Raw genomic sequence first — 27,481 nt, 5'->3', positions numbered from 1 at the left:
TTTTTTTTTTTTTTTTTAATCACAATACAGAGGTGCTTCCTAACGGTTCAGCTGTTAAGGGCAGTCCTGTGTTACAAAAATCCCTGAATTTTAAAAAATTACTGAACCATCACATTCTGCATCACTGGAGGATACACTGATATCCAACAAAACTAAGAAACAAACAGTTTTTAAGATTATTCTTAGAAAGTGCAATTTTGGATGGTCAACTAGATTAAGAAGTTTTTTTAATGCTATAGAGAGCACACCAAATGATCACTCCTACAGTCAGCTATACTGACTTGACTGCTTGATGACCATTTCCTCACTTAGATGATGGTATCTTTACTGACATTGGGAATTTGAAATTTAATTCAAGAAAACATGCAGAAAGCCACTTCTCTAATGGGAAAACTTCAGACAATTTCAGATAAATATGCAGCTGCAGGGTACTTCATGTGAGGGAATGAGCAATTTTCACATAGGGATCTAAGTTGTAAGATTCTCTAATGATTTTGCTTGGATTGTCAGTTACTTTCCAAGTGAAGCAGACACTTAAGTATACCATCCTTAAGTATCCAGTCCATAGATGCACAGAGGTTTTCTTCAGTCTGTTTTCACCTTATGACAACACTAGATTTCAAAATGATTACATCACAACATTGGTGGTTTTGTTTATACTTACCTCAGAGCTGGCATTTTAAGTTTTTCTATCTGTACTAGCTATCATCTTCTGTAAATCTTAATTAAATAAACACTTCCAAATTATTTTGCAATCTCTCTAAAACTCTTACTGTCAATGCTTTTAACAGAAAAGTTGGCCTTTTGGAGGCAAATAAAGAACAAAAATCCTTCAAGTCTCTAAATAAATAAAAAATGAAAACACAGCCAGATCACCCGCTTATTTGCATTAGAAATTTGCTAGCCCAGCAGGCAATTGTATCAGAGTGAATGTCACAGAGATGAGATACTAACCAATCTGCGGTACCAAGAGGGTAAAGATACGGTGGCAGAATGTTTGCAGAACACTTTACAGACTTTAGCAGAACAAGAAAAAGTGTGTTTCTAGCAACAGATGACCTTTCTGAACCCCTATCTATTGATAGGGTTAGAAAGTAAGAGGGAGGAACCCTTCCACCTTCTAAAGTTACTCGTCTCCATGTACCAGGAAATTTGGGATGGATGGGAATACTTCTGTTTATTAGTAATTGATCTTTTCTTTTTCTTCATAGGTGATGCCTCTACCACTGATGCCACCCACCCAGAAGTGCATTATTAGACCTCTATTTATAGTACAAATTCTGTTTGTACCATAAAACAAAAGCTGTTTTCATGCTTACAGGTCTTTGGTGGGGATTGTGTCTTTTTTCTTCATTTACTTGTGACAGTATAAGACAAACTGGTTTGTCATCAGAAACGCTGCCTCCAGAATACAAGCCTTTTTCTATAAACTTTAAAATCCACCCAATTTGTAGGCACAACAAACAAATAATACTATGTAAGGATTTCCTTATTTCAATGAACAGTTACTAAGAGTATTACAAAACCTCAAACTAACTGAAAGCTTCTATTCCTTGTAGATTTACTTAAAAATGAACATTAACCCTTTCACTGACAGGCTCAAATTCAGAAAAAAAAATATATTTTCCAAGAGCAGTGACCAACAAGGGTGTACAAAGTAATTTTGTTACTGATCCTTCAAAATCTAACAAGCAAGTGAATCTGCCCCATAAATGCAAAGATGTTCACACATGCATACACAGGCTCACACACACAAATAAGCGCTCTTCTTTTTTCATTGAAAAGAAAATTCTCTCTTAGAAATAAATGCTACCTAGTAGCAGTTTCATATGCACTTCTATATCTATATAAGATTAAACCCATGCAGTATGCTAAAAACCAGAATTATGTACAAAATAAAAACTGTCTTCAGCCCTTACTGACCATTTCTTCAAATGCAAAATCAAGATGGAATTTAATTTTATTTGGTGACAACAGTAAAAGGGAAGTTTGGATATACATGTTCCCCAGAAATCTGGAAATTAAGATTTTCAACAAATACCCAATCTATTGCTTTTTTTCCTATCCTTTATTTCGAGTTATCACATAGCCATTTTTGAAGACCTAGCTTATACTGTATCTCCAAAACAGACTTTTTCTTTTTTTACTGTGAGTGGCAGAAACATAGATTTAGTTAGCAGCAACTTATTTAAATTAATTAGTCATTCTTAGATTCCTCCTCTACCCTTGTACACCATAAGAAGGATGTGTGTCCCAGATTATATATAAGTATTTAGTCTTCAATAATGGATTTTCTTTGTAAAACCTATCAAGTCTCCTATGTATATTCCTACAAAAATACATATTAATTAATTAATTTCACTGATTTCTGACATAATTAAACTAAAAAAATTCTGACTAATAAAACACACCACATATTATTTGTTCACCTTATACCAGAGATAGTACTGTTTGCCTAAACCATAGTAAGTAAATTTCATTCTCAACTCTTATTTTACAATCCAGAATAATACATAGTTGCAGTTCACAGTTCAGTGCTTGTACTACATTATAATTTCAGGCACCCCGTTCTTTGCAAAATTTCAGAAGATTTGGAGAGCTATTGCAACCACACGTGGAGAATGGGAACATCTGAGCTTCAGTTTATTACAAAGTGTTCAGAAGTCACAGTTTAGACTTTAAGTTAATCATTAACCCCACTAAGAAATTCATGCAAGTTAAATCATCCCTAATTTGGCATCTCCCTGTGCCTTCCTTTTAATCATACAACCCCTGTTCCTGGCTGGAGCTGGACTATTGGATGAGATGGACAAAGATTTGCCCTGGCACACCAATTCCTGTTACAAAGAGATACAGGAGCTAAAGAGGAGTTACAAAAATACCCTGTAAAATAGTTTAAATATTTTGTCCTTTAACAATGGGAGTAAAATGACAATCTAAAATCCTTTCTTAACACCACATCTCCTTTTATTATCTTACCGGATATAATTTTTTCTGGTATATCTAAAATAACAACTTACTGTGTATAGCTATCTGTATTATAAGCTTAGATTCAGGTTAAGCGCTAATAATCTAACTGTGTTTTTGAGCAACACAGTTATTAAATTCCTGTGCCTCAAAAATGCCTGTTAGAGCTATCATTTGGTTCAACAGCGTGATTATATACTTCACAGCTTAAAACTCCTAAATGAGTAGTGCAGAAAAACACTGAAATCTTTTTGTTGAAGATGACTAAGCTTTACATTTTGAAACACTTATACTACTCAGCTGTCCATAAAAAAAAACAAAACAAAACAAAAAAAACCCGATGAGATACTACTTACCTTATTCTATTCTAGATTATCCTGACTATGTAAGAGGAGAGGTGAGCTGCTGTAAATGTGGTGCTAGGCTGAATCTTTATTTTTTTTTTATTTTATTTCTTTTTGTTTTTGTTTTTCTCCCTTCACATTCTTTTATTAAGAAAGACCCCTTAGGGTCAGCTTCTGCTCACACTGAAGACAAGAGCAAAAGTCTTCATCAGAGTTCAATAGAAGGAAAGGGACTATAAAACATGTTTTTTGTTGTTTTTTTCCCCTGCATTTTTCTTATCTTTCTATACAAAGTATTTTTGCCTTCAGGCTATGGAGATATTAAGCTTTTAAGATCCCTGAAGTAGCACTAAGAAGTCAGAAGTCTCATGCTCCTAAGGAAGCTTAATTCTCTAGTCTAATTTAGCAGAATTCACTGACCCTACTTTGCCAGTGTTGTTTTTAAAGAGAAATTACTGGATTTACTCTTGACTAACAAATCAAAGACAGCTTTTAAAACCACATTTTTGGCACTACAGGTACAACCTCCTGTACAACTAACATAACTGACATTCACTTGCTTAGATTTCAATTCCCCCATTCACAATCAATGCTTCCACTAAAAAAAAAATCTATAATAAAAGGCTGCCCTTAGTCAAACAGGTATCCTCTACTGATACCCACAGATGACTCTTTGCATTGATTTGCCTACCTGTAAGCAAGGTTTCTAAGAGATGAAAACACTTTTTGTTGATCAGGACAGAAAGCTGTTACAGTGCACAGCTAAAAGGCAATTGTACATGGTTTCTTGTAGGTGCCTAATGATCAAATAATATAAACATATCAGAATTTTTATCACAGTTGGAAGATCTTCTCTCTTAAGTGGACTACATCCAAATACATGTAACATAGATGCCACAGATGAAAGAATGGTAAGCCACATCTGGTGAGAGTCCTGCTTCCAAATAGCATGCGTCTTACTCACCTGTTTGGCTAAGTTGAGATGTGCTTCTGCTCCTTCGAGACACTATGGCAACCACTTTGGCACTAAGACTGGAACGCCTTTTCTTCCCACCTGTTCCAACTGTGCCGACAGCTGTGTCCGACTGACTCCCATCATTGTGCTCCAGCTTATACATCTCTCCGCTCACACTTGTGCTCTTAGTGATTCTCCCTGAAGTCCCCATCCGTCTGCCTTGCATTTTAGTTGTAAATGTACTACATTTACAAAGTAAAAACAAACATGTTAATTTCTTTGTGCAGCAATGCTTTCAGAAGTTTTTTAATTAAAAAAAAATAATAGTAAGTTTAGATATTTTTACTTCTTTTGTATTCACAAATATAAGGCTACTTCAGAAACTCCTCAGGATATATGTTCCTAGTATTGTAATTTGTGCTTCAAGAGAAAGAAAGGAAATGAATGCTTTCCCAATAGCTTATCAGAGTGACACAGGCAACACTGAAAAGTCAAGTATAGCCTTCCTGCATATATCCCCAGAATGCAGAAAGCAACAACTGCAGAGCCAGAGAGAATATGGGCCAAGAGTATATGTGCAGGTTAATACATGTATTATAGGAACAAAAGACTTAAGATTTTACAGATATGAAGATAATTTCATACTTTACAGAAAGAAAAGATAATAAACATGCAGAATTTTGTATGTTTACACTCTCTCACTTGTTAAAGATAAGCTCAAAAATTTCAGTATGAAGGCAAAGTAAATGTAAGGTAAAGAACTAATAAACCAACCTATTGACTCACAGAAAAATTCCTGCTTCAGTTCTGTTTGTTTTTCTTTAGCTATCATATTATATTTGAACACATAGATTTTTTTTTGTTTGTTTTTTTCTTGGTCCCACACACAAAAGCTGGATAAAGTATTTAGAAACACTGAGGTGAAAAGTCTCATATATGCACAGGACATACTAATATACAGTCCTAGTACTGCTATGGCCAAGTGATGCCCTAGATCTCATGACAGTACTACATTAGCTATCACTCTGAAGAGACATGGAAGTCTCTAACTAAGCTTAACTAAGATAAGATGTAGTCGTTAAATCAGCCTAATACACACAATATTCCTTGAACTTCTACTGCTGATTAGTAGACCTACTGGGTAACATATTGGCTGTAGGGACTGATTCTTCAATAATTCTGTATTTTGAATGCAAATATTTAATTTCTTTGTTGTTTGTTGTTTACTACCTCCCTCAGTGAGTTACCTTTCCAGCAGAAGCAATGGCCCTGACCCTTCCCATAATCTTAAAAAAAAAAAAGAAAAAAAAAAAGAGAAGGGTTCATTATTTCACAACATGTCGTCCCAGACAAAAAGTCTTGCCAGGGAGAAATGAAGGGTTCTGCATGAAAGAAGTGAAAAAAACTGACATTCCATGATCTGGTAGATCTGGACCAAAAAAAAAAAAAAAAAAAAAAAGAAGCATCAATCAGTTCCTTCCAAAGACTGGGATCTGCCCTTGTTAATTTCTGGGTAAGAAAAACAACCAGAACATTTGCATAGAACTATGTGCTGTGTTGCACTGGAGTACTGAAGAACACATTTTAGTGGACCACATGAGGTACACAGAGGTTAAAACAGGTTCTCTCTTCTTCTCTCCCATTCTACTGCTACTTTAGTGACTGGCTTTTAGTTTAGCATAACAAAAATGGAAGGATAAGTATTTAGAAATTATTACATAAAATTTGTATTCCACTGCAGATATCCCCCCCTGCAGAAGTTGTTAGAATTATAATTTAAAGAAAATCCAATTTTTGATCTAATCATTCTCTAATTGAAGGGCTAATAATAATTTCTGACTAACAGATAAATCACTTTTTCGAAGATGTATACACATCCCAATTTTCATTGTTTGGGACAGATAGAGGAACTAAAGGATTCAACTTCAGAAGACTGAAGTATTTGGAATTCAGATTCTTGTGCTTGTTTTTACTACAGAATACCAAGTTCCACTTTCCTAAGAAATATCTGCTAGTGTACTTCTAGGGGAAAAAAAAGAAAGTCAGTAGTTTACTAGAAAGAGACTTAACTGGTTAGGACCAGAATTCCAAGTTGTTCAATAATTCCAGTAGTTGTAACTGAACAAACAAGGATAAAGATTAAGCTTCATTTGCATTCACCTAATCCCTGGGCTAGTTTATTACGTGACAATTAATTGGAATGCTACCCAAAGAAAAGACATTTAAAATTCATCCCTCTTATACTAACTGAATACTTTTAGAAAACAATATTTTTCCATTCCATTACAGGTTATCACTTGGAAGCATAGCTCCTAGATCATCTTTAATCACACCTGTTACTTTAATCACTACGCTCAGGGTATAATTTATGAAGCAGAAGACTTGCAAGAATTTATAGATACTCTTTTGCACTTAACCCTTCCAATAAAATATCTAATTTTTTCTTTATCTTTACTTGTCTTTCTGCGATTATCAACTCATTCTTTAAATGGAGACACATCTGCAGGCTAAAATTGATAGATCATTAAGTTATATTGTGCATTTAAGTCTAGTTATAACAGATAAATAAATGACTATAAATTTCTATAGGAGGGTAACTAATAGTATGATATGAATCTTTCAACCACATTTTTATTTATTTTACCAGTTTTAGCAATTATTTGAATAAACTAAGCAAAAATATTATGTTGTTTCTAATCAATGGTATAGTAACATCATTTATGTTTAAATTAACACTGGCTATTGTCATTGTATCTGTGCATCTATTTCACATTTGAAACTCTTTCAAAAATAATGGAAGAGCATGTATTTATACTTTATTTTTAGGACACTCTAAATATATAAATATATTTTTCTTACAGCTCTCTCTTTTTTACATGGCATAAAATTCAGTTTTCTGTCTCTTGCTGTTTGTTACTACTTCAGTGCCATGTATGATACGTTAAGATGAATGAAACAACTGAATAGCAGCTGTATTTCAATGCGAGTAATTTAAGTTTGTTCCAAAGTTCTTACTGGTACTCTTACAAGTCCATTGTTCATGTTTAGTTGTACAGATATAGAAATTATTTCTATATAAGGGATGATATGAGGATTAAATTTTGTTCCTGACACAGTAAATAATCTTAAGAAAATCAGCAAAATATGCTTTAAGAGTGCTCAGCTTTTCAAAAAAAAAAAAAAAAACCCATAAAAAAAAAAGTCACATTTCTATTACTTGTTAACTAAAGTATCACACTGAAGCGACGCTCGCCCCGACCTCAGTGCAGGAGCGAGGCCGTACCCCGCGTGCTCGGAGCTGTCCTTCAGCACCACGCGCGGGTTCCGCCGGGTCGCCCCATTTTCTACAAAGCACAAAATGCTCATGTTTTTCTGCAAGAATATTCTCAGTTGAAACGGATCGCATCTCAAGTGCTATCTGTCCTACATAAGGTGAAAGACTGTAATTCTGTGTCAGTAATCGCAGCTGCTGAAGAAGTCAGTATTTTCAGATTTGTTAGCTGCAAGTATATGAAAGTTGTACTTCACTCATGTCTGCGAGGATGAAAAATGAATCACTAAGATAAATAACTCATTCAAAGAGTAGTTTGAATTACAAGCTGACAGGAAATTTAACTGTGAAGTAAGTTGTATAAAATGAACGCAGTACAAGGACAGCATGGATTACATTGCCTTATATTAAACTACAGCACATAAATATACAAAACTCAAAGCCAGCTGCATGTGTTATATCACTGCATATCTTTCTACATACAGATATCTACTGCAGAAAAATAAACAGCAAAAAAAAAATTTGATTGAGAAAATTATTATAGAGACATACTCAGTACTTCTCAGTAACAACGTAAAATATCTGCCAATGGTATGCATCAACTGAAAAATAAAGATAGTAAGAAAGAGGAAGTGAGAGCAAACTTTGCCCACAAACTCACCTATATAAAATCCTGAAGTGCATCCTTTCAGGGAAAAAAACTCAAGTGATTAGCCATTGCTAAAATTAGAGTGTTTTCTTCATTATCTTAGGCTTGTTGATGGCTTACTAAAAAATGATTTTCAGTTGTTCATTTTCTTGATTGTTCACTTTTTACCCTATCCATTATTTTTCAATAACGTAAGCCACGAATAAATAAACAATCCTCTGTATTTCCTGCAGTACTGATGATATTGTAATATAAGTTTCTTCCACAGAATTGCAGTAACTTTAATCTTTAGATAGAATTCCTGGCCTACACCACCACAAGCTAGTGAATTTCCTTTCTATTCTACTGACTGCAGAATCACATATGAATTCATAGCCCCTATAGCATCCTTTTGCAATGAGGTAACTCATGAATACTAATAACCTCCTAAACATATAATAGTTGTGGACCAAATGGAAGATGAGCAATCCTTTAATAATGAGGAATGTTACATTTCTAAAAATAATCTACATCATGTTATTAGTATTATATGATATATAATTAATAAATCCAATCTCTAAATTGCTTATCCACAAATTACTCTGTCAGTCTTAGAATATATTGTCATATTGACCTATGATAAACAATGTTACTTAAAAATTAATTACTAAGAAATCTATGGCACTCCATAAATGAAATACGGTGCTTTGCAAACCAAACGACAAACACATATCCTTATTCAAATTCTCTCTAGAAAAAGAAATATTTTTAGACTACAAAGTTAATTGATTCAATGAAATAATCATTTTCTACAGTCTGTACAAACTGCAACTACATATTAATCTAACTTGTACATTGATCATATATTATATCCATAAAATAACTATTAGAATCACAAATAAATTCATTCTGATGTAAAATCACTACCTTAAGGTCCTAATGGTGTATTAACAGTAGCTGAAATCGTCAACTGTAAATTATATCTGTTCCTGACAATATTCCTGCTTCTCAGTAACATAAATATTTCCTCTGAAATTATGAAGTCTCAGCTCCATTGTGTTCAGCATGTAAGCTCATGCTGAAGTAAGGGCAGGGAAAACTTAATTACAGAAGGCTCTGGGAACTTAACTGATTCACATCCTACTTTGGAAGATAAGGAAATTTTCACATTGGAATATATATGAATCTGCTTCTTGGAAAAGCCCAAGTAACAGACTGACCAGTGAACTGCAAGTTTCAGATCTCTGAAGGATCTGTATTTTTTAAACTTGTAAAAACAGCATTTCTCCATGGAATGAAAGAATAATAATTCCCAAAGTAATTCTGAACATTGGAGGATATGAGCAAGTTTTTCAGGAACATTTCAGCAAGTATATTCTCTGAAACAGGCACAGAAATTGTATCTGCATGCAGGAATGTCTGTGTCCGTCTGTATGAAGAACCACGGCATTATCAGCTTGAAGCCAGCAAATAATACAAATCATAAAATGAAACCAACGCAGAAGTTGTCAGCAATTGGTCAGTGTTAAGTATGGCTACTACTGCTGATGTGGACAGGCTAATGGAACCAAAGGGCAAACAGCTCACGTGACTCAAACTTGACTGCTAACAGAGATGTATACACTAAATTCAAGGGTACCAAATATAAAAAGCATGTAAATGTCAGATTTGTATCAAGAAATTAGGTAGTGTGATTATGATATGTATGTGATTATGAAAATGTAGAGTTTTTTTTTATGCTCAACATTAAATTGAGAAAACTTCCTTAAACAGCAAGAAGGCTGACTTAATCAGTTTTTCTTTCTTTGTATGACATTCAGCATGTTATGCTCCCTGTTACACCATGTTGTATTGTGCAACCCCCACTAAAGGTACTATGATCTTTTGGAGTAAAAAGGCTAAATCCTAGATATGAATCACTTACTAGTCCTTCGTAGAAGTAGCTAGCATCAACAGACAATAGATACAAAATAGAGAGTCTTAGAATCCTTGATCCTAGAATGCAGCAGGAAAATCCAAAAGGCTACATGAAACAGTGGAATGGAATAACAAGAAAGAAAATAAAAGAAAGCTATATAAAAAGATAAACTGAGATGACGACAAAGCAGGTGAGAGCTACTTCAAAGTCTGAGCCCTAGCAAAAACTATTTTCCTAGATTTCTTCATTCTAAAAATATCCTGTACTGCCTGCTAAAAATTATATAATAATAATAACTTAATAATTATTATCTATCATGTTTATTAAAGATAATGAAACATATTATCTAATAGATAATAACTGTTCCTCTCTAACATGTCCACAATAAAAGCAAGAGTTGTGGCACAAGTTAAACCAGAAAAGATCATCTAAGCAGCAAAATTAATCAACTACAATAAATATTCACATTTTTGTTCCTCTTTAGTGAAAATCAGAAGTAAAATAATTAATACAGCAGTTTCAGTGCAGTGGTATTTTCTGAGCTGCTATTCTTTATGGAAGCAATGTAAGAGTGCTTATTTATGTTAAGATATTTTGGTGGAAAATGCTGGCCACTTATACTTTTGCTGCTTTGGGTGTTGGTAGCATTTATAATTCAAGTTTGCAAAATAATAATTTGGGTAAAATTTTCCATGCCTGGCTTCTGCACAAGGCTGATTTTTCTGCTTTTCTAAGTTTCAGCAGAAATACCATGTCTAGTCCTCATTAAGGAGATAAGAAAAACACACTAATATTGCTCTGTAACATAACAAACACATTTTCCTCACTTTGAAAATTACTTCTGACTGAAAGATCATCATAGACTCATAGAATAGCCTAGGTTGAAAAGTACCTCAAAGATCATCTAGTTTCAACATCCATGCTGTAGGCTGGGTCACCAGCCACTAGACCAGGCTGCCCAGAGCCACATCCAGCCTTGAATGCCTCCACGGATGGGGCATCCACAACCTCTCTGAGAAACCTGTTCCAGTGTGTCAACACTGATGTCAATGATGTAATCCCTTTACCAAGCAAAAACTGCTTTCTAACTTTGAATACAAAGTACATTTTAGAAAACAGCATCTTCATGTCCTATTATGACTTGGAAAATATCGACACTGAAAATACCAGAAGACTTTCTATCACACCATGTTTATGTGCTCACTTGTAATTCCCACTGGTGATTGTCTGTTTCATAAATATTATTTCAACTCCTGGCTAGAGGCTGAAAGTTGGTACTTTCCCAGAAAATTTCCTACTTCTGCCTACTCTGAAACTGGGAGTTACATCAACTGTCCACAATGCAGTAAAGCCAGTAAAGCTGCATATTGTGTGCTGGCAATTAGGCGAGACACAAGGCAAGGTCATCCAACTGCAGTGAGATGGACAGCAACCCTTGGAAAGAAAAAGACTGGTACACTTAAAGAGGGAAATAAGAAAACTTCGGGAATGTATTCTTCTCAAGGCTCTTCTCTTGAAGCAAAAAGGCTCCCAAAATCCCTGAGGTTGAATGTAAGCCTTTCTAACACATAATCACAAATATTTATTACATAATCTCATGTGATTGTCAATTTCTCTTTGACATCAACAAAACGCTATTCCTTCATTCTTCAGAGAAAGCAAATTGCTTTTTCATATGCCATTCATCAAATTCTGCAACTACACGTGGACACAATCTTTTATTGTGTAACTGGGTTAAGCAAACAAAACTTTTAATGAACCTCTTGTGTTTCTTACTCCAAAATTTCCATACAATGAGGGGACCTAATCCACAGCACTAAGCCAGAATAAACTCACATGCAAGAGGCAGCATACAATCACTAATGAAAACTTATTTAAAGAGATTTGTCTATCATCAAATAAAAACTTCAGGACAGAAACCTGAAGAGATTCACTTGTCAGAACAGTAATTATCTAGCTGAGCCAGAAGACCATCTTTTTCTTCCTGCCATTCCCCATCCTCCTCATCCTCTAAACATATTCTAACTTCAGTAAAAAAAAGAGGTTTTAAAAGCACTGACTCTATGTGCAGTCTTTATTTATCCCTGGGATAGGCCCATTCCATGTGTTGACTAAGGAAATTTCTGCAGAGAGAGATGTGAGACAAATTCATGAATATACCTACACACACGAAAAAAAAAAAGCAATAGATTTACACAGTATTGCCTACTTTCAGCACTTAGTTTTGCATTATTCATATCTGCTTTGTATATAGTGTGAAAACTTTCTTTAGTAATCATACATCATATTACAAAAAATTGATTTTACTTATTTATGTCACGAGAAGCATTCATAGCTAAGCAATAAAATAGATGGAGTATTTCATTTAAGTAAAGCAAAATTTCTGCCATTTTCCAGTTATTTTCTTTTGTTTTTATTGAAATATTTTTATTAAAACATATCCATCAATCCAAAAAACCATTTTATTTTAATATATCACAAACTAAAGAATGAAGAGCCATAAACTTAACGATTAAGAACAACAGTTGTTAAGTCAGTTTTGATGGCTATTCTTCCACTTCATGTTATTATTAGTCAGTGCACTGAATTGCTTAGCCAGGCAAACTTTGTTAAAATTGCAGGGTTTTATATTTATTTTTTTATTTTTTTGACAGGAGGAATTTTTAATTGATCAACTTAAAAACATCTTCATTGTTTTGGCTGAAATGGCACTTTACTATGTTTGAATTCCTCTTTTAACTACTCGTATGTTATTTGAAGGCATGGAGACTAACCATAAATCACAGACTAATGTAAAGGTTCAATCTCAAACCAAATTGCTATATATTCTTTTCCAGCATGTTTTCAACAGTTAACAGCCTGCATAGTTACCATTCTATGGAAACACAGCTCAGCCTGAAGTCTCAACCAGATTTTCTGCCATATAAGAGCTCTTTCTCTTCAAGAATGAACACAACCCTGAAGTTTTGAATATAATGCTTCTTCATTTCTCAGATCTGATGACAGCTAGAACACACATGAATATGTGAATCTCTTAATATGCTAGGAAAATTACATCAGCACAAAGTTGCACTTTACTGAAATTGTGTTTATCTTTCAACCCAACTTTGCTTGGACTCTTCCATTTAATAACTGCATTTTTCAATTTTAAATAGCTGTACTTTAACAAAGTAGCAGTTATGTCGCTACTACTCAATACAGTTATGTTGAAGTCTGCCAAATTTTCCATTAGCTTGAAGTTTTGTTCTATGTAAAAAAGAGTAGATCATTTGTTTAAAGGGCTTACTTTTATTGACAAGTATCAGTCGCCCCTCCAGGGGAACCTGAATAAAAATATTTGAATATTTGTTTGTTAGGCACAGAGAACAGTTAGACTCCTAACTTTTAAATAAAAACATAACTGATGTACCATTTAAACACAGTTACAACATGTTACCCTAATATTTTCCAGAGCAAAATGTTCTAAAGAATTGTTAAAAATGTATTAATGTTTGTAAAATGCACCACTATCTTGAATATAGGAGTTTCAAGTGCCATTTATCACACACTTCTCTGAATATTAAATTATTGCCTTGACTTATAAATTTACAATTCAAGAAGACACACACAAAAAAATGAACTTCAGTAATCCCAATTAGAACTTTCTGAGCTTCTACCTTTGTCTCCTGTGTTCATTTTGCAATTTTTATAGCTTCTGCCAGTGTATCCACTAACTGAAGGTGGTGAATTTTAACCAGAATTGATACCAAGGTTTTCCAAATTTTCTGAGATCTGATATGTAGAAAAAAAAGACATGCCTTAAAGAAGGTCCCCTGCTGAAGAAAGCTACTTTTTGATCTCAGTACTTATGTGTTCTCTTTGGTCTGCCAGCTAGACACTCTGGGTAAAGAAAAATCATGGAGGTACAGTGGATGAGGGAGACAGTTACAGTGTGGGTATTAGGATGTGGCACTTTTAATTAAAAGAGTAGTTTCAAAGCTTCTTGCATGCAGTCTTTTTACTATGATGAATATCAAAGTGGAATTAAGTTAGATTGATTTATTTTCTATCAGCTCTCCATCTTAACACTTATGTCTTCCATGAGCACTGCACTAACACAGACATTTATCAGGGACACACACATATTACTTTTATGTAACATACAGTACAAATGAGCACACTAAATGTGGAAAACCTGCATAAAAAAATTTACTGAATCTAGTGCCCAGTTTATGGCATTCATTTGCCATTTTTTTTTTCTTGCAGTGGCAGTTTCAATAGCTGCTATGGAGTGGATATGCTTTGTTACTGATTTTTTTTTTGTTGCTGATGTGCTTTGAAACACAGTCATTCTTATAATTCTGTCCTACATGACATCCTCTACAGTATTAGTATTAGGAGGATGGTAACAAATGGTAACACCAGTCACATAGTAAAATGTTAATTTAAACATCTTATTTTTAAATAAAGACTTGGTAATGGAAAATTCCAAGATGAAAGGAATCTCCTGGAAACAGAGCAGGCTATGAATCTAATATGGGCTTCTACTGTTTATTTTTAACAGTAAGACCCTTGGAAAGTCTTCAGTCTGCCAGCAGCACTGGCTACATTACAAATACTTTGGGGTGCCACGGCAGCTGTGGGAGGGAGGATGTTTTCCACAGTAATATCAACTAATTAATCTCACTCAGTAATAAAGACAAAACTAGAAACAACTGCATGAACTGCACAATAAACGTTGCTTATTACATTATTCTAAAAGTGAGTCCCTACTTGGTGGCTCTAAGTGTCTTGTTTATAGTAGAAACCTTGACTACAAAGAAACAGCCATAGAGGCAAATATCAGGAATATAACTGTCATAAATACAGCAGTTGTCGTATGATATAAGAGTATTTTTTATACCAGACTGGAATTTCATTATTGCTTTAGTCATGCTTCAGAAAAGCTAAAATAGTGAAATAACTTAGTTCTAATACAAGTGATAAATTAATTCTTGAAGGTAATGGGAAAGTGCTTGACAACTTGATACAAGTTCTCAGTGCAATGCAAAACTCCTGCAAGTCAGAATAAAACATACAAAGAAGTGTTTAATATCATGTCTCAGCAAAACACCCACCATGTACTTGAACTGCCATCCTTCCAGCAAATCACATGTCACAGTACAGGCTATGCAATTCTCTCTCCCACCAAACAGCTAACCTTGCTGACAAGATGACACTTTTCAAAGGCTCAATTCTCTGAAAATTCCAACTTTCAAAATACCCATCTTAGTTCAAACATCAACCCGACATCTCTGGGTCACACACAGAACACAACCCTGGATTTCTATGGAAGTTAGCTGAGTAGTAGAGATTAATCAAATTACAGTAAAGTCTCTCTCATATTATATGCATTATTTTATTTTGAGGGCATAGCAAAAGAGGATGGAAGACATGCTTAAAATTCCCAGACAAGAATGAAGAATAGCAACAGATTCCTCTTGAAAGTGAAGCACTTTATGATAATTTTCTCTTCTACTTACAAACAAATAACACACCCCCACCACCATCCAACTAAGGTTTTGGATTCAGTAGATGTTTTCTATAGGCAATGAGGAATTCTGCATTTTGTTTTTACTAGCAGAAAACACATTTGAAGAGAGGCTTGCAAAAGAAACAAAACAATTCTTCTGGCTTCAGAAAATTCAGTTCTACTCAGTATATTATTGAGGTTAAAAAATTTGGCCTCTGGAAGTCATCTATCTAACTACAGTACCATAATGTAACAGACAACAGTATAATAAAAGATAGTTGCTAAACGCTGAATTTAGAAAATAGATACTTAATCCTTATGAAGCTAAGATACTCTACTCACTTAAAAATTTCACATGGCTTTTTAGTTACAGCTTACCAAACAATAACTCTAAATTTAAAAGTTAATCTAGCAGCGTAACACTTTGAAGTTGATTCTGAACTTTAATAGCTATGAAAACCAGTATGACTTATTTATTCAAATTAGAAGGCTCACTTATTTCTTGTCATTGTTTTGTTACTTGTACATGGAAGCACAAAATAAATGTATTACTGCATTTTAAATAAAAAATAGCTGCAGACAATGCAGCAAGTTTGTAATATCTTCTATTTCTCTTCTACAAAGGAGGGGTAGCATTCTGTACAATGATTTTATAAAAATACTGGTAGCAAGAACTAAAAAAATCAGGAACATCTTATCTGGCCTGCTAAACTCAAACTCTGATCCCTTTCATGCTAAACTACATTACTGAGTATTTCACTGAAAATTGATACAGCTCAATCCTTTTTAATTAATATAACACGAACTCACACTGGCACACATTTGTATAAGAACATGGAACCAAACATAAGCAAGATATAAAAGCAATCTGTAACATCCAACACATTATCAGAATATGAGGATAGTGAAAGTTTAGAAAAGTAACATAGTGAATATTCCATACAAAGACAGTCTGGAATTGCCTGTTATTTCTATTTCCTTGGTGATTTGCTTTTATTAATGAATATACAGCAGTATTCTTCTGCTGTTTCTTCTGCTAGCTCCTTCTGAAAAACCTATAATAATAATTAAAAGATTTTACATTTTATTTTTTTCCTTTATGAGTGAAGAGTCTTAACTACATCCTGTACACTGTAGCATAAATTCAATATATAGACTATAATTACTTTTGTAATTAACACTAAATGAATCAGCCTATTTAAACACAGAACATATTAGCTGAAAAGCAATAAAAGCTTCTGGTGCAGCATGTTTTCCTTGACTGTCATGACATGATGTTGAACTTAACTGATCTGACTAAATGGTTCTGTACTGCTACATATCAAGTGAACTACTGAGCTGACAAGGATGGATACAGTCTAAACAGAGGGTAGGGGAAGAACTGAACTGATTGCACAGATCACATCACACGTTTATGACAGCAACTGGCAGCGCTACTGTGAAAGCTGAGAGGAGATCAGAAGAAACTTCATACTTTCTCAACTTTGTGCTCCCTCAACACCCTAAACTGCTCAACTGACTCCAATGTGCCATGTAGGTAGAAGGAAATACAATGGGAGAAAATCTATTTTGAATCTAAGAAGTGCACTGTGACTACATTTCACTGCTGGCTGTCCTCAGTGAGATGGCAAACATTCAGCTACTTTATCTAGCTCTACACTTAAAACTTTGAGCATTTTTTGCAAGAGAATGATGGAATAAGCAGTGTGTAGTGAAACTCTCAACAGAAACAGGAATCTACATGTGCAAATGTTACTAAATAAAAACCAGCTACAAGCACGAAGATTCTAGTACAGATGTGTTTAAATATTCTACAAATAAATTTACTCTGCAATTAAAACAAATTTTAAGGTCATCAAAAAAAATAAGATGTAGAAAGCCTTCTAAAATAAGTGGGTGAGAGCAAAAGCAAACAGTAAAGCTAAAGATGGAACCTGATAATATATTAAGCTCATGAGTCTTTGTGATGGCACAGGGTACTTTAAGTGACCCTAGAGAGTAACTCTGCAGTCCTATTTTTCCAGACGTAAGACAGAGCAGATGTAGCAAGAACAGGCTTATAGATAGCACATACTACAAAGTAGGACTGAGTCATAACCAAACACTTCCAGATGTGTCACCTAATAAAGCTAAGGCTTAATGATGCTGCATTCCTTTAGATATATTTATGTCCAACCTGTTCAGGCACTCATTAAAAATATGCCTCAGGACTGCTCACCAGAAGTACATTTATCAGCTCAGAGTGGTCACTTACAAGAGCGTGGCCAGCAGGTCAAGGGAGGTGATCCTCCCCCTCTACTCTGCCCTGGTGAGGCCTCATCTGGAGTACTGTGTCCAGTTCTGGGCTCCTCAGTATAAAAAAGACAGGGATCTCTTGGAAAGAGTCCAGCAGAGGGCTACAAAGATGGTGAAGGGCCTGGAGGATCTCCCCTATGAAGAAAGGCTAAGTGAACTGGATCTCTTTAGCCTTGAGAAAAGAAGACTGAGAGGGGACCTGATCCAGGTTTATAAATATCTGAGGTGTGGAGGACAAAGTGGTGAGGCCAGACTCTTTTCAGCAGTGTGTGGAGACAGGACAAGGGGGAACGGACAGAAACTGCAGCACAGGAGGTTCCACACGAATGTGCGCAAGAACTTCTTTACTGTGAGGGTGATGGAGCACTGGCACAGGCTGCACAGGGGGGTTGTGGGATCTCCTTCTCTGGAGATATTCAAGACCCACCTGGACGCCTACCTGTGCGACCTGGTGTAGGGAACCTGCTTTGGCAGGGGGTTGGACTCGATGATCTCTTGAGGTCCCTTCCAACTCCTGTGATTCTATGATACTATTTTATCAGGTTGCCACAGTGAGCCAGAATTTGTGTACTTTCAATGTACTCATGTGACACAAAATAGTGTGGTCAACCTTAGAGCCTGATATAAAGAGGATGATATAGCATAGAGAGAAGTTTTTATTTTTTATTTTTTGTTGGAAGTGAGTTTTGTTGGTTCAGGTACAGCTTCACTGTCCACAAGGACGAAGCCTTTCCTGAAAAACTCCTTCTAGCCATCAGTTCTCAGTGTGCTTTGGTAGATGGGATTTTTCCTCTCTAAATGCAGTATTCTGCATTTCCCTTGTTGATCTTTATGGAATTCCTATTGACCAATTTCTCCATTATGTCAATGTTTCTCTGAATAGAATTCAGTCTTTCATCTAATCTTGTCAGTTTTCAACATTTTGCAAACCTGCTGCTGAGTGTGCACTTTTCCCAATGGTTTGGGTCATTAACAAAGTTTTTAAACACTATTACTGCAATATTGAGGTACACCAGAGGTACACCACCGATGACCTCCAGCTGGATTTTGTGTTACATATCACAACCCTCTGAGTCTGGTATTCAGCTAGTTTCCAATATGCTTCACCTTCCACTTGCCCAGGCTTCACTTCTGTCAAAGAAGATAATAAAGATAATCCCAAGAACAACTCATTCTCTCTCATCCACTGAGTCAGTTAATTAGTGAAAGAATGCTGTCAGGTTGGTCAGACGTGATTTTACCTTCATAAATTCATGCTGATTATTCACAATCACCCTCTTATTTTGTACATTTAGAAATTGTTTCCAGGATTATTTGCTCCATCACCTTCCCAGGAGTCAAAATGAAGCTGACAGGCCTGTTATTCCCCAGACCCCCTCTGAAGATAGGAATGACAATTTCTTTCTTCCAGTCTTCAATAAAATTCCCTGGTTGCTGCAACTCTCCAGAGATTACTGAGTAGCCTTGCAATGACATTGGTCAGCAATAGATCATTTATATGCCATGGGTACATTCTGTCATGTCTAAAGGATTTATACAAGACAGTTTGTTTAAATGTTTCCTGACTTGATCATCCTCTGCTGAGTCCTGGATCCAGACTTTTCTTCTGATCTAAGAGCCTTGAAATCCTCAAGGCAAATCTTACAAATCATAGATACTGAGGCCAAGGAAGTGTACTTGGGTTGTTTTGTGTCTGTTATTATTAGTCGGCTTCCCTCATTCTGTAGCTGGCCCACATTTTCTGTTATTCCTTTTGCTGCTGATGCACTTCTTGCTGTGACACCTGAACCCTTTCAGATTCAACTCCAGATGGAGTTCAGCTTCTTTATTCCTATCCCTGCATACTTGGATAGTGCCTCTGTATTCTTACTGTTTCCACTTTTTAACAGCTTACTTTGAATTCCTGTGTATAGGGATGAAACAGTCTTGAGCTTGAAGGAGGTGATCACTGAAAATCAGCCTGCCTTCCTAGATCCTCCTTATACTACATCACATGAAATTTTCCCAAGCAGAGTCCTGAATAGGCCAAGGACAAAGTTGGGTTGGGATGCTGCTTTTTCATTTCTTTAATTCTCTTAGGATTGTGAATTTCAAGTTGTCACGGTCTCTGCAGCCAATGCTGCTCCCAGTTTTCACACTCCCACTTCTTTCTTTCTTGTTTGCAGTTATTGTCCAGAAGAGTGTCTCCCCTTGTGAGCTTCTTGATCACCTGTGTCAATACATTGTCATGAAAAAAAAAAATTTCCTGGATTGCTGGTGCTCTACTGTATTGCTCATCCAGAAGATCTCAGGATGGTTTGAGCTCCCCACAAGGATCACAGCCTATGAATCTTAATCTTCTTCCAGTTGCTGGAAGGCCATTTTCATCTACTACTACTTGGTCAAGAAGTCTGATAGCAGACACTCGCAACATTATCACTTTCGGCATCCCTCTAGTCTTAACTCATATGATTTCAGTTGGCACACCATTCATCTCTGTGGTGAGCTCCCTGCATCCTCTCTGTCTCTCATATAAACAGTAACTTTCCATCCTTGCTTCTCTGGCTTCTGCCAGTCACAAGGAATGTATGTGTGTTTTACAAGCCACTGAGTAGCATGGCATAATGTGTAAAATTAGGAGTGGTTTAAGTCCACTGTCCAAGCCTATTATTTTAACCTGTTTCTCTAATCAATTTAATCAGAAATCTATTTTAAATATTTTAATTAAACATAAGCATTTAATTAAACAATACATGTAAAACTAGTTGAACATATGTCACATACATTATTATACTACTGTATATCAAGCATTTATTAAGGCACTTAATATTATTCTTACTAAAGATGAAGTTTTCAAATTTAAAACGAGCAATAACTATGATATTTCTATTGCAAAGATCTTTTGTTTCAGATATAGTAAGAGAAATTCACCTTAAAGAGTTATCTAGTTTTCCATACAGTTGACAGATACAACTAAGTCCTCCAGAACAATAACCTCTAGTTCACATCCAAAATGCATGACAGTTCCCTATGTGATATCACTGAGAAGCATCTTCAATGGTATGCTTGTATAAATAGGCTTCTAATGAATAATAATGCCATTGTATCACAGGGAACAATTTTAAATCAAGCAAGCAAATGTCCCTTTTTTTCTGGTCGAGTCTACAAGGTGCAGATTCATCATCCTGTATTTAACATTGATCCTTAATTATTAACCACTTGCATTAAATCCTGAGAATTCTTTTCTGCCTTAATTAGCATATGGAAAGTGTTCCCGGATCACAAAAAGTAGTATCTGTAGGAACAAAGTATGGTTTGACTGCATTATGAATTCATAGTGACGTGAAGTATGGAGTTGACAACTAATAAAAGCTAAACTCCATAAAGAAGAACTAGTAATCTGACTTCAGTTACGAAATAAACACAAAACCTACGTGCTATAAGAAGCCAAATCCACTGATCTGATTATTATTCATGTCAAAATTGACACAGCACCTGATATTTGCCTGGAATTCCACTAGAGACCATGATGGTCAGTCACACTTTCTAGTAACAAGAAAGATGTTTGAAATAATGTTATTTCCAAATTATGAGGGTTGCTCTGAAAGTAATGCCTCCTATTTTCTTACCCCACAAAATCAGAGGTGAATGTTGGCGGTATGGCAATAATGGTCAAATGTTCTCACCAACATTCAGTTACATTTTGCTGCTGCATGACAGCAGAGGAGCAGTCTGACAAAATTGTGTCTGACATGTAAGTGCATACAAAGCAAAGGTGAGTTACTGAATTTCTCCATGCAGAAAAATTGGTACCCGCTGACATTCATTGATTTACGGAGACCAAAGAGTGGATGTGAGCACAGTGAGGCAGTCCGTAGTGTGCTTCAGCATTGGCAACAGTCATGTGAAAGACAAGCCAAGTTCCAGATGCTCATGCACAGCTCTCACATCAAGAAATGAAGACCATGATGATCAGTTCATCCATGCAAATTAGTGGATTATGACCAGGGATCTGTGTATGAAGCTGAATGTCAGCTTCCATGCACTGGGAACAAATGGTGGCAAGATGGATGAGCAAAGTTTGATCCTAGTGCATCCCACAAGTTCTTATACAGGAACATAAAGAACATCATATGCAAGTTTATCAGGACCTAATGAACCAATATGAGGCTGAAGGTGATAGTTTCTTGTATTGCATCTTTATCAGTAATGAAATGTAGTATCAACACCACAAGTCTGAATCAAAACAGCAGCCCATGGAGCGCTGACGTGAATTCCCCATTAAAGAAAAAGATCAAGGTCCAGTCCTCAAAGAGTAAAGTGATGTACACTGTCTTTTGGTATAGGGGGATGGCAAAGGGGCGATCCCTCTGGACTTCCTGGAACCTGGACAAACCATTAACTCTGACTGCTACATCACCACACTGACAAGCTGAGTGCTCAAATTTCCAGACTCAGGCCAGACAAGACAACCTTTCTTGCAACGTGGTTGTACACTGCCAATCTTGAACGGACTATCCTACCACACCCATTGTGCAGTCCTTGAGGGATGTGTGAAAAACATTTTCCTAGTAATGATGCCATCACAGCAGTTGTAGAACAGTGGGTCATTTTTGCTGGCACATATTTTTACAAGTGTAGCATGTAGGCTCTTGTCCATCAATGGTAAAAATGCATAGGTAATGATGGTGCTATGTTGGAAAACAATGTTATTAAGCTGAGAATTTGCTCTATCAAAGTGTTATCAGGCTCTTTGTATCTGTTGTAGTTTCCATGGAAATAAATAGGAGGCATTACTTTTGGAGTGACCTATACAATTTATTCATGCATAACTATTTTTTATAACTTCACCTGCTAAACAAATCAAAAATAAGGACGCTGGTTTATATACTCATATTTAGAACAAGCATCAGTTGTAATTCCATCTCACAACTAATTAGAAGTGCTGTTAATCAACAAAATATCCAGGCTGAAGATCAGCATGCATACTGTCAGCTTTCTGACAGGTAATTCAATTACAATTATACTGAAATTAGTCTTCTGTCTTAAAGGGTTTAGACAGCCTTGCACTGACCAACAGACAGGAAAGATTTGGTTCTTATTTTCTGTGTTACTTAGCTTTGTCAACATGCTTACATTTTCAAATACTACAAACCTTCATAATTCCAAGTTCTGACCCAAGGAACATCTGGATTGTTACTATCTGCTACTCAGATAAGATACACTATATTTCCGTGTCGATCTCTATCTATCTGTTTTCTCCTTACTATAACCAGCATTTTATTCTGCTAATGATATGTGTTATGATCAATGCAATTTGAATGTAATGTAATGGAAGGAGTAACTCATCACAATTACAATTGCTGTACAAACATGATCAGTTACATTTTTATAGCTAACCTGCATACACTTTTGAGTCTAAAGGTGTGCTGCCATGTTTTAAATACCTTAACAGTTTGAACAGAGAAATAAATAATTATAAATACAGGGTACATATAATACATTATCCAAAATGATAGAATCTCAAATTCTCAAAACTGAGAGGAGGGACTTGATTAGTTCTTCCAGCTTTAGTTAGTTGTTATTTTAAGGACCTATTCCTTCCTGAAGAATTGGAAAGCAAATCAGGAGACACTGACTGAGCTGGTGGTAAAGTCGGTGGATACAAACTGCAGTCCTTCTGACTTCTAAAAGTAATCATATTTTGTACAGAATAGCAAAGTTGATGGTTTCTTACTGAGAGCCTTAAGACAATACTTTGTATTTTCACTTGCCTAACAGCTTAATTTATACCTCTTTCCAGAAACGCAATAACATGAAGGATGATAGGATTGTGTTGACTAACATAATTAACTAGAATCAATGCTGTCTTAAAATGAGCTGACATTTCACATTGAGAAATCTGACACCACAACTCTAAATATGAGTAACTAATCAACACTTCTAAGCTCATATAGGAATACTAGAAGACAACAGTTTAACAGGTTACTAATCTGAAGCCTGCAGTACTCTCCAGTTACATTTTGTTATTTAATATAGCTTTCTTGCTGGCGAACAGATGTAGGATTCAATCTGCTCGACTCAGCTCAGAGAGAGATAGAGCTAACTTTTCCAAAGATGTTTCAAAGTAGGAATCTTGCTGGTATACTCTGAATGCTGGTATTTTTCTCTCAAACACAAAAGTTACCCAAGCACAGTACTTGGATTAGCTTTATTTAGCGAGATGTCTAAAACTAGGCCAACTTGTTTGAGCTTCTATATGCTTACTAAATTCTTTGCATCTCTCATTTTCAGAATACATCCAAAGAATAAACTTAGTACATAAAACTGTCAATTCAAAGAACTTTAGGTCCTTAAGCATAACATTACACTCATACACTTGCCAGGGTCACTCGGCTTACACATTTCCAAGTGAAGATAATGATGGAAATGTGATTTCAGTGAGATGGAAAACAAGCAGTTTAAAAATGCTTTTTTCCTTGCCCCTCCTGCTCAATTATTGCCTCTCCTCATACTTGATATATGCTAACATCAGGTTCATCAGAGGAAAAAAAAAAATTGAACTTCAAGATAGGAACAAAACTTGAACTTCAAATATCTAATTCATAGAATTTAAAGAAACATTAAGAACAAGAATCAATTTAACATAATGTTAGATGTCTAAAATTAAAGCAACCAATATTAACTATCTAGGGTCCCTTTAACAATTAATGGTAGAAAAAGACATTTCCCTCATTTATGACATCTCTCATAAGAAGAAAATCAAATAAGATAATAGGGGGTAGTCTTCTTTTTAATGATACCTTAGACAAGTTAGACAAATTATTTAATAAACATCTAACGTTAGATGAATTATACTGCAGAAATACAGCTTTTAAGGCTGAAGTTAAACGGAATGAATCTCACTCTAAAAAAACTGATCACAATATAATCGACATTCTACTCCTATGTAATAAGAAGCTCTGCTAAAGAAGTGATCACAGACTATGTCACAGAAGCTACTGTTACAATCACAGAAGAGGAGGAAGCTAACTTTTCCTCAGATCATCAGAAAAAAGCCTTCTCTCAAACATCCAATTTGCTTTCAGTCTAACCTTGCTTGATGCAAAATCACGATGATGTATCATTTTTGCATGTCAGGTCAAGGAACCTGACCTTCCATAGCCACAATATCCAATCACTAAAAGGCAAGTGTAGACAACTAACACTGAACATTTTGAAGAGTTGATGTTAACCTGTTGGATAAAGTACTTCTCAAGGTAGCATCAAAATGATTTTAAAATTCACTAGTTGCATTTAATGGTTTAAATGAGCTCATTTGGAGAGTGCTGTCCTAAAGCCCCTTGAATTCCAGCAGCTCGGAGCCATGCCCACTGCCCTGGGGAGCCTTTGTTCCACGATCACCACCCAATGGGGAAGAATGTATTCCTAACCCCCAGCTGCACCTCCCAGACACAGCTCCATGCCGTTCCCTCGGGCCCTATAGCTGTCACAGAGAGCAGAGCTCAGCAATGTCCCTCCATTCCCTGAGAGCTTCCCCTCAACTCCTCTGCACTGGGCTGAGAAAACCCAGGGATTTCAGCTGCTTCTCATATGTCTTGCTTTCTAGATCCTCACCATCTTTGGAGCACTCTTTTGGACACTTGCTAATAGTTGTATGTCCTTCTTACATTGTGGCACTGAAACCCACACACAGAGCTTGAGGTGCGGCCACACAGCACAAGCAGACCAGGACAATTCCTTCTGTCACCCGGAGGCAGTGCTGAGCCTGCTGTATCCTAAGGTACACGGCCCCTTGGGCTTCCTTTAGGTATCTTTCACTTTACTGGGTATTTTAGGGCAAAAATACCACAGCAGGCTTAGGAAAAAATAATACGAGTAACTTATGAGTGCTAGTTTCTTCCTCATATTTCTACTGAATGAACTGCAGTGTGTATTATTACTATATATTTAGTTCACTATTTAAGTACTATCTGAACTTAAAGAAAAAAAAAGCAATAAAGTACAGAATCACAGAATTTGTGATCAGACATTCTGAAATCAAAGACTATCCCTGTTAAAATTTTCTCAACAAGGAAATACTTATAGGAAAGTCCCTTTGTTGTTCAGCCTGCCACAAATACTACGAGACAAGGTCTAAATGAGGGAATTCAATATTTAGAAAACAGAGGTATTTCAGAATGACTAAAGCTCTTCATAAGAGACAAGTAGAAAAAAAGTTCAGCCACAATGAAATGCAACATTTAAATATATAATTTGAAAAGACTTTAAACACATGAATAGCTTTTACATTTACAGTTGCACTGTAGTGTTCTTCTGGATTACAGATTATCTTATTAATGCAGCTATCAGGTTGCGTTCACTCATCAAAAGCATGACTTTGAATATACTTGTGAACTTTCTTTAACAATAAATCAAAGTGGAGCTAGCTCATGCACAGAGCCCACTTTCTGGTTTTTTCTGTCATCCCTTACCACTGTGTGAACAGATTAAAAAGCCTTCAGCTATATGTCATGAGTGGTGAGTCTGTCTCAAAATGTTCTGAAGTACTATATGGTGCCGTCCAGACTTACAACAGATTGATTTTCTCCATAGGCTTACATATATGCATATATATTCATATGGTTACTAATTCATATCCTGACTTTCAACACTTAGAAGTCATATTTTTGGGAGTGCAGATATTTGTAGATGTTAACATAGACAAACAAGTCAAACCTATAGACATTGTCACTGTTGGAAGTTTTGTCATCAAGTTAAATGAAGACAGGATTCCATCTGTATATTTAAAAATGCACTGAACTGAGAAGCAAATTACTATCAAGAATAAAAGATGTTTGATTACCAATAATGCAAATGAATTCAACAACTTTTGAAGTAGAGGTATAAAAATTATTATATAAATACTAGCTTCACAGCCAGAAATTCATCATCCATGAAAACAACAAAACAAAAACAGGCATACAGGAAAATAGACACATAGAAAGAAAGAAAAACAGAGATTTCATGAAATAAATTACTGAGATGACAAAATTAGCAACATTTGCGCTGTAATACCTTACTGGCATGTCAACTACACTGATTCATAGCCAGCAATGAGATGACAATGTCATTAAGTCCCACTCCCCACAGATATATAACTTAATGGGAACTTTTGCTTTCTGCTGTAAATGTGTAAGTGCAAAAAAATACCGTCATCTTTGACTGGCAGTGGAAGATAGTTTATATGTACTTAGACACATTTCATAAGTTCTTTGTGTGGCTTTTCAATAACCTCCGGTTGTATTTTGGCAGATAAACAAAAATGAGGTGTGATGCAACTGAAGCTGCATTGAGAACTCACCTGATTCTGCCCCGAGGGCGCTCAGATTGCTCTGACATAAAACTTGTGCTGCTGAGGCGTGAGGCACTGCTGGTTCGCGAAATGGCTGATACGTCACTGACATCACTATCTGATGATTTGGCAGAGACGTTATCACAACTTCTGTACTGATCTGTTTGTATGTTATACTAGAGATCAAGAAAAGAAAGCGTGAGGAGTCTCATCAATACAATGTATATACTGAGACAACAAATGACCTAAGTATGACAATCCTGTCCAGTTGCTTTTTGATTTAACAAAATTCCACGAAA

The 27,481-nt window shown here is 35.7% G+C and overlaps 1 protein-coding gene across 7 annotated transcripts in view; it reads right to left on the bottom strand.

Moving 5' to 3' along the window:
• Window positions 1-27,481, bottom strand: part of RIMS1 (regulating synaptic membrane exocytosis 1) — a 287,610-nt gene that overhangs the window by 33,523 nt on the left and 226,606 nt on the right. For 5 of the 7 annotated variants that reach the window (XM_065730886.1, XM_065730887.1, XM_065730880.1 and 2 more), the window contains 2 exons: window positions 27,192-27,358; window positions 4,276-4,508 (listed from right to left, as the gene is read on the bottom strand). The exons of the other annotated variants lie outside the window; for them this stretch is intronic. In XM_065730886.1, the coding sequence (XP_065586958.1) occupies window positions 4,276-4,508; window positions 27,192-27,358 (400 nt within the window). The remainder of the gene's footprint in view (window positions 1-4,275; window positions 4,509-27,191; window positions 27,359-27,481) is intronic. 7 annotated transcript variants of the gene reach the window in all.

The sequence above is a fragment of the Cyrtonyx montezumae genome, unplaced genomic scaffold (genome assembly GCF_038088225.1).
Source record: "Cyrtonyx montezumae isolate F1298 unplaced genomic scaffold, pur_monq_1.0 scaffold_13, whole genome shotgun sequence".
In the NCBI taxonomy this organism is placed as follows: Eukaryota; Metazoa; Chordata; class Aves; order Galliformes; family Odontophoridae; genus Cyrtonyx; species Cyrtonyx montezumae.
The sequence above is the reverse complement of the archived record's forward strand: the minus strand, read 5'-3'. Positions and strand labels throughout refer to the sequence as shown.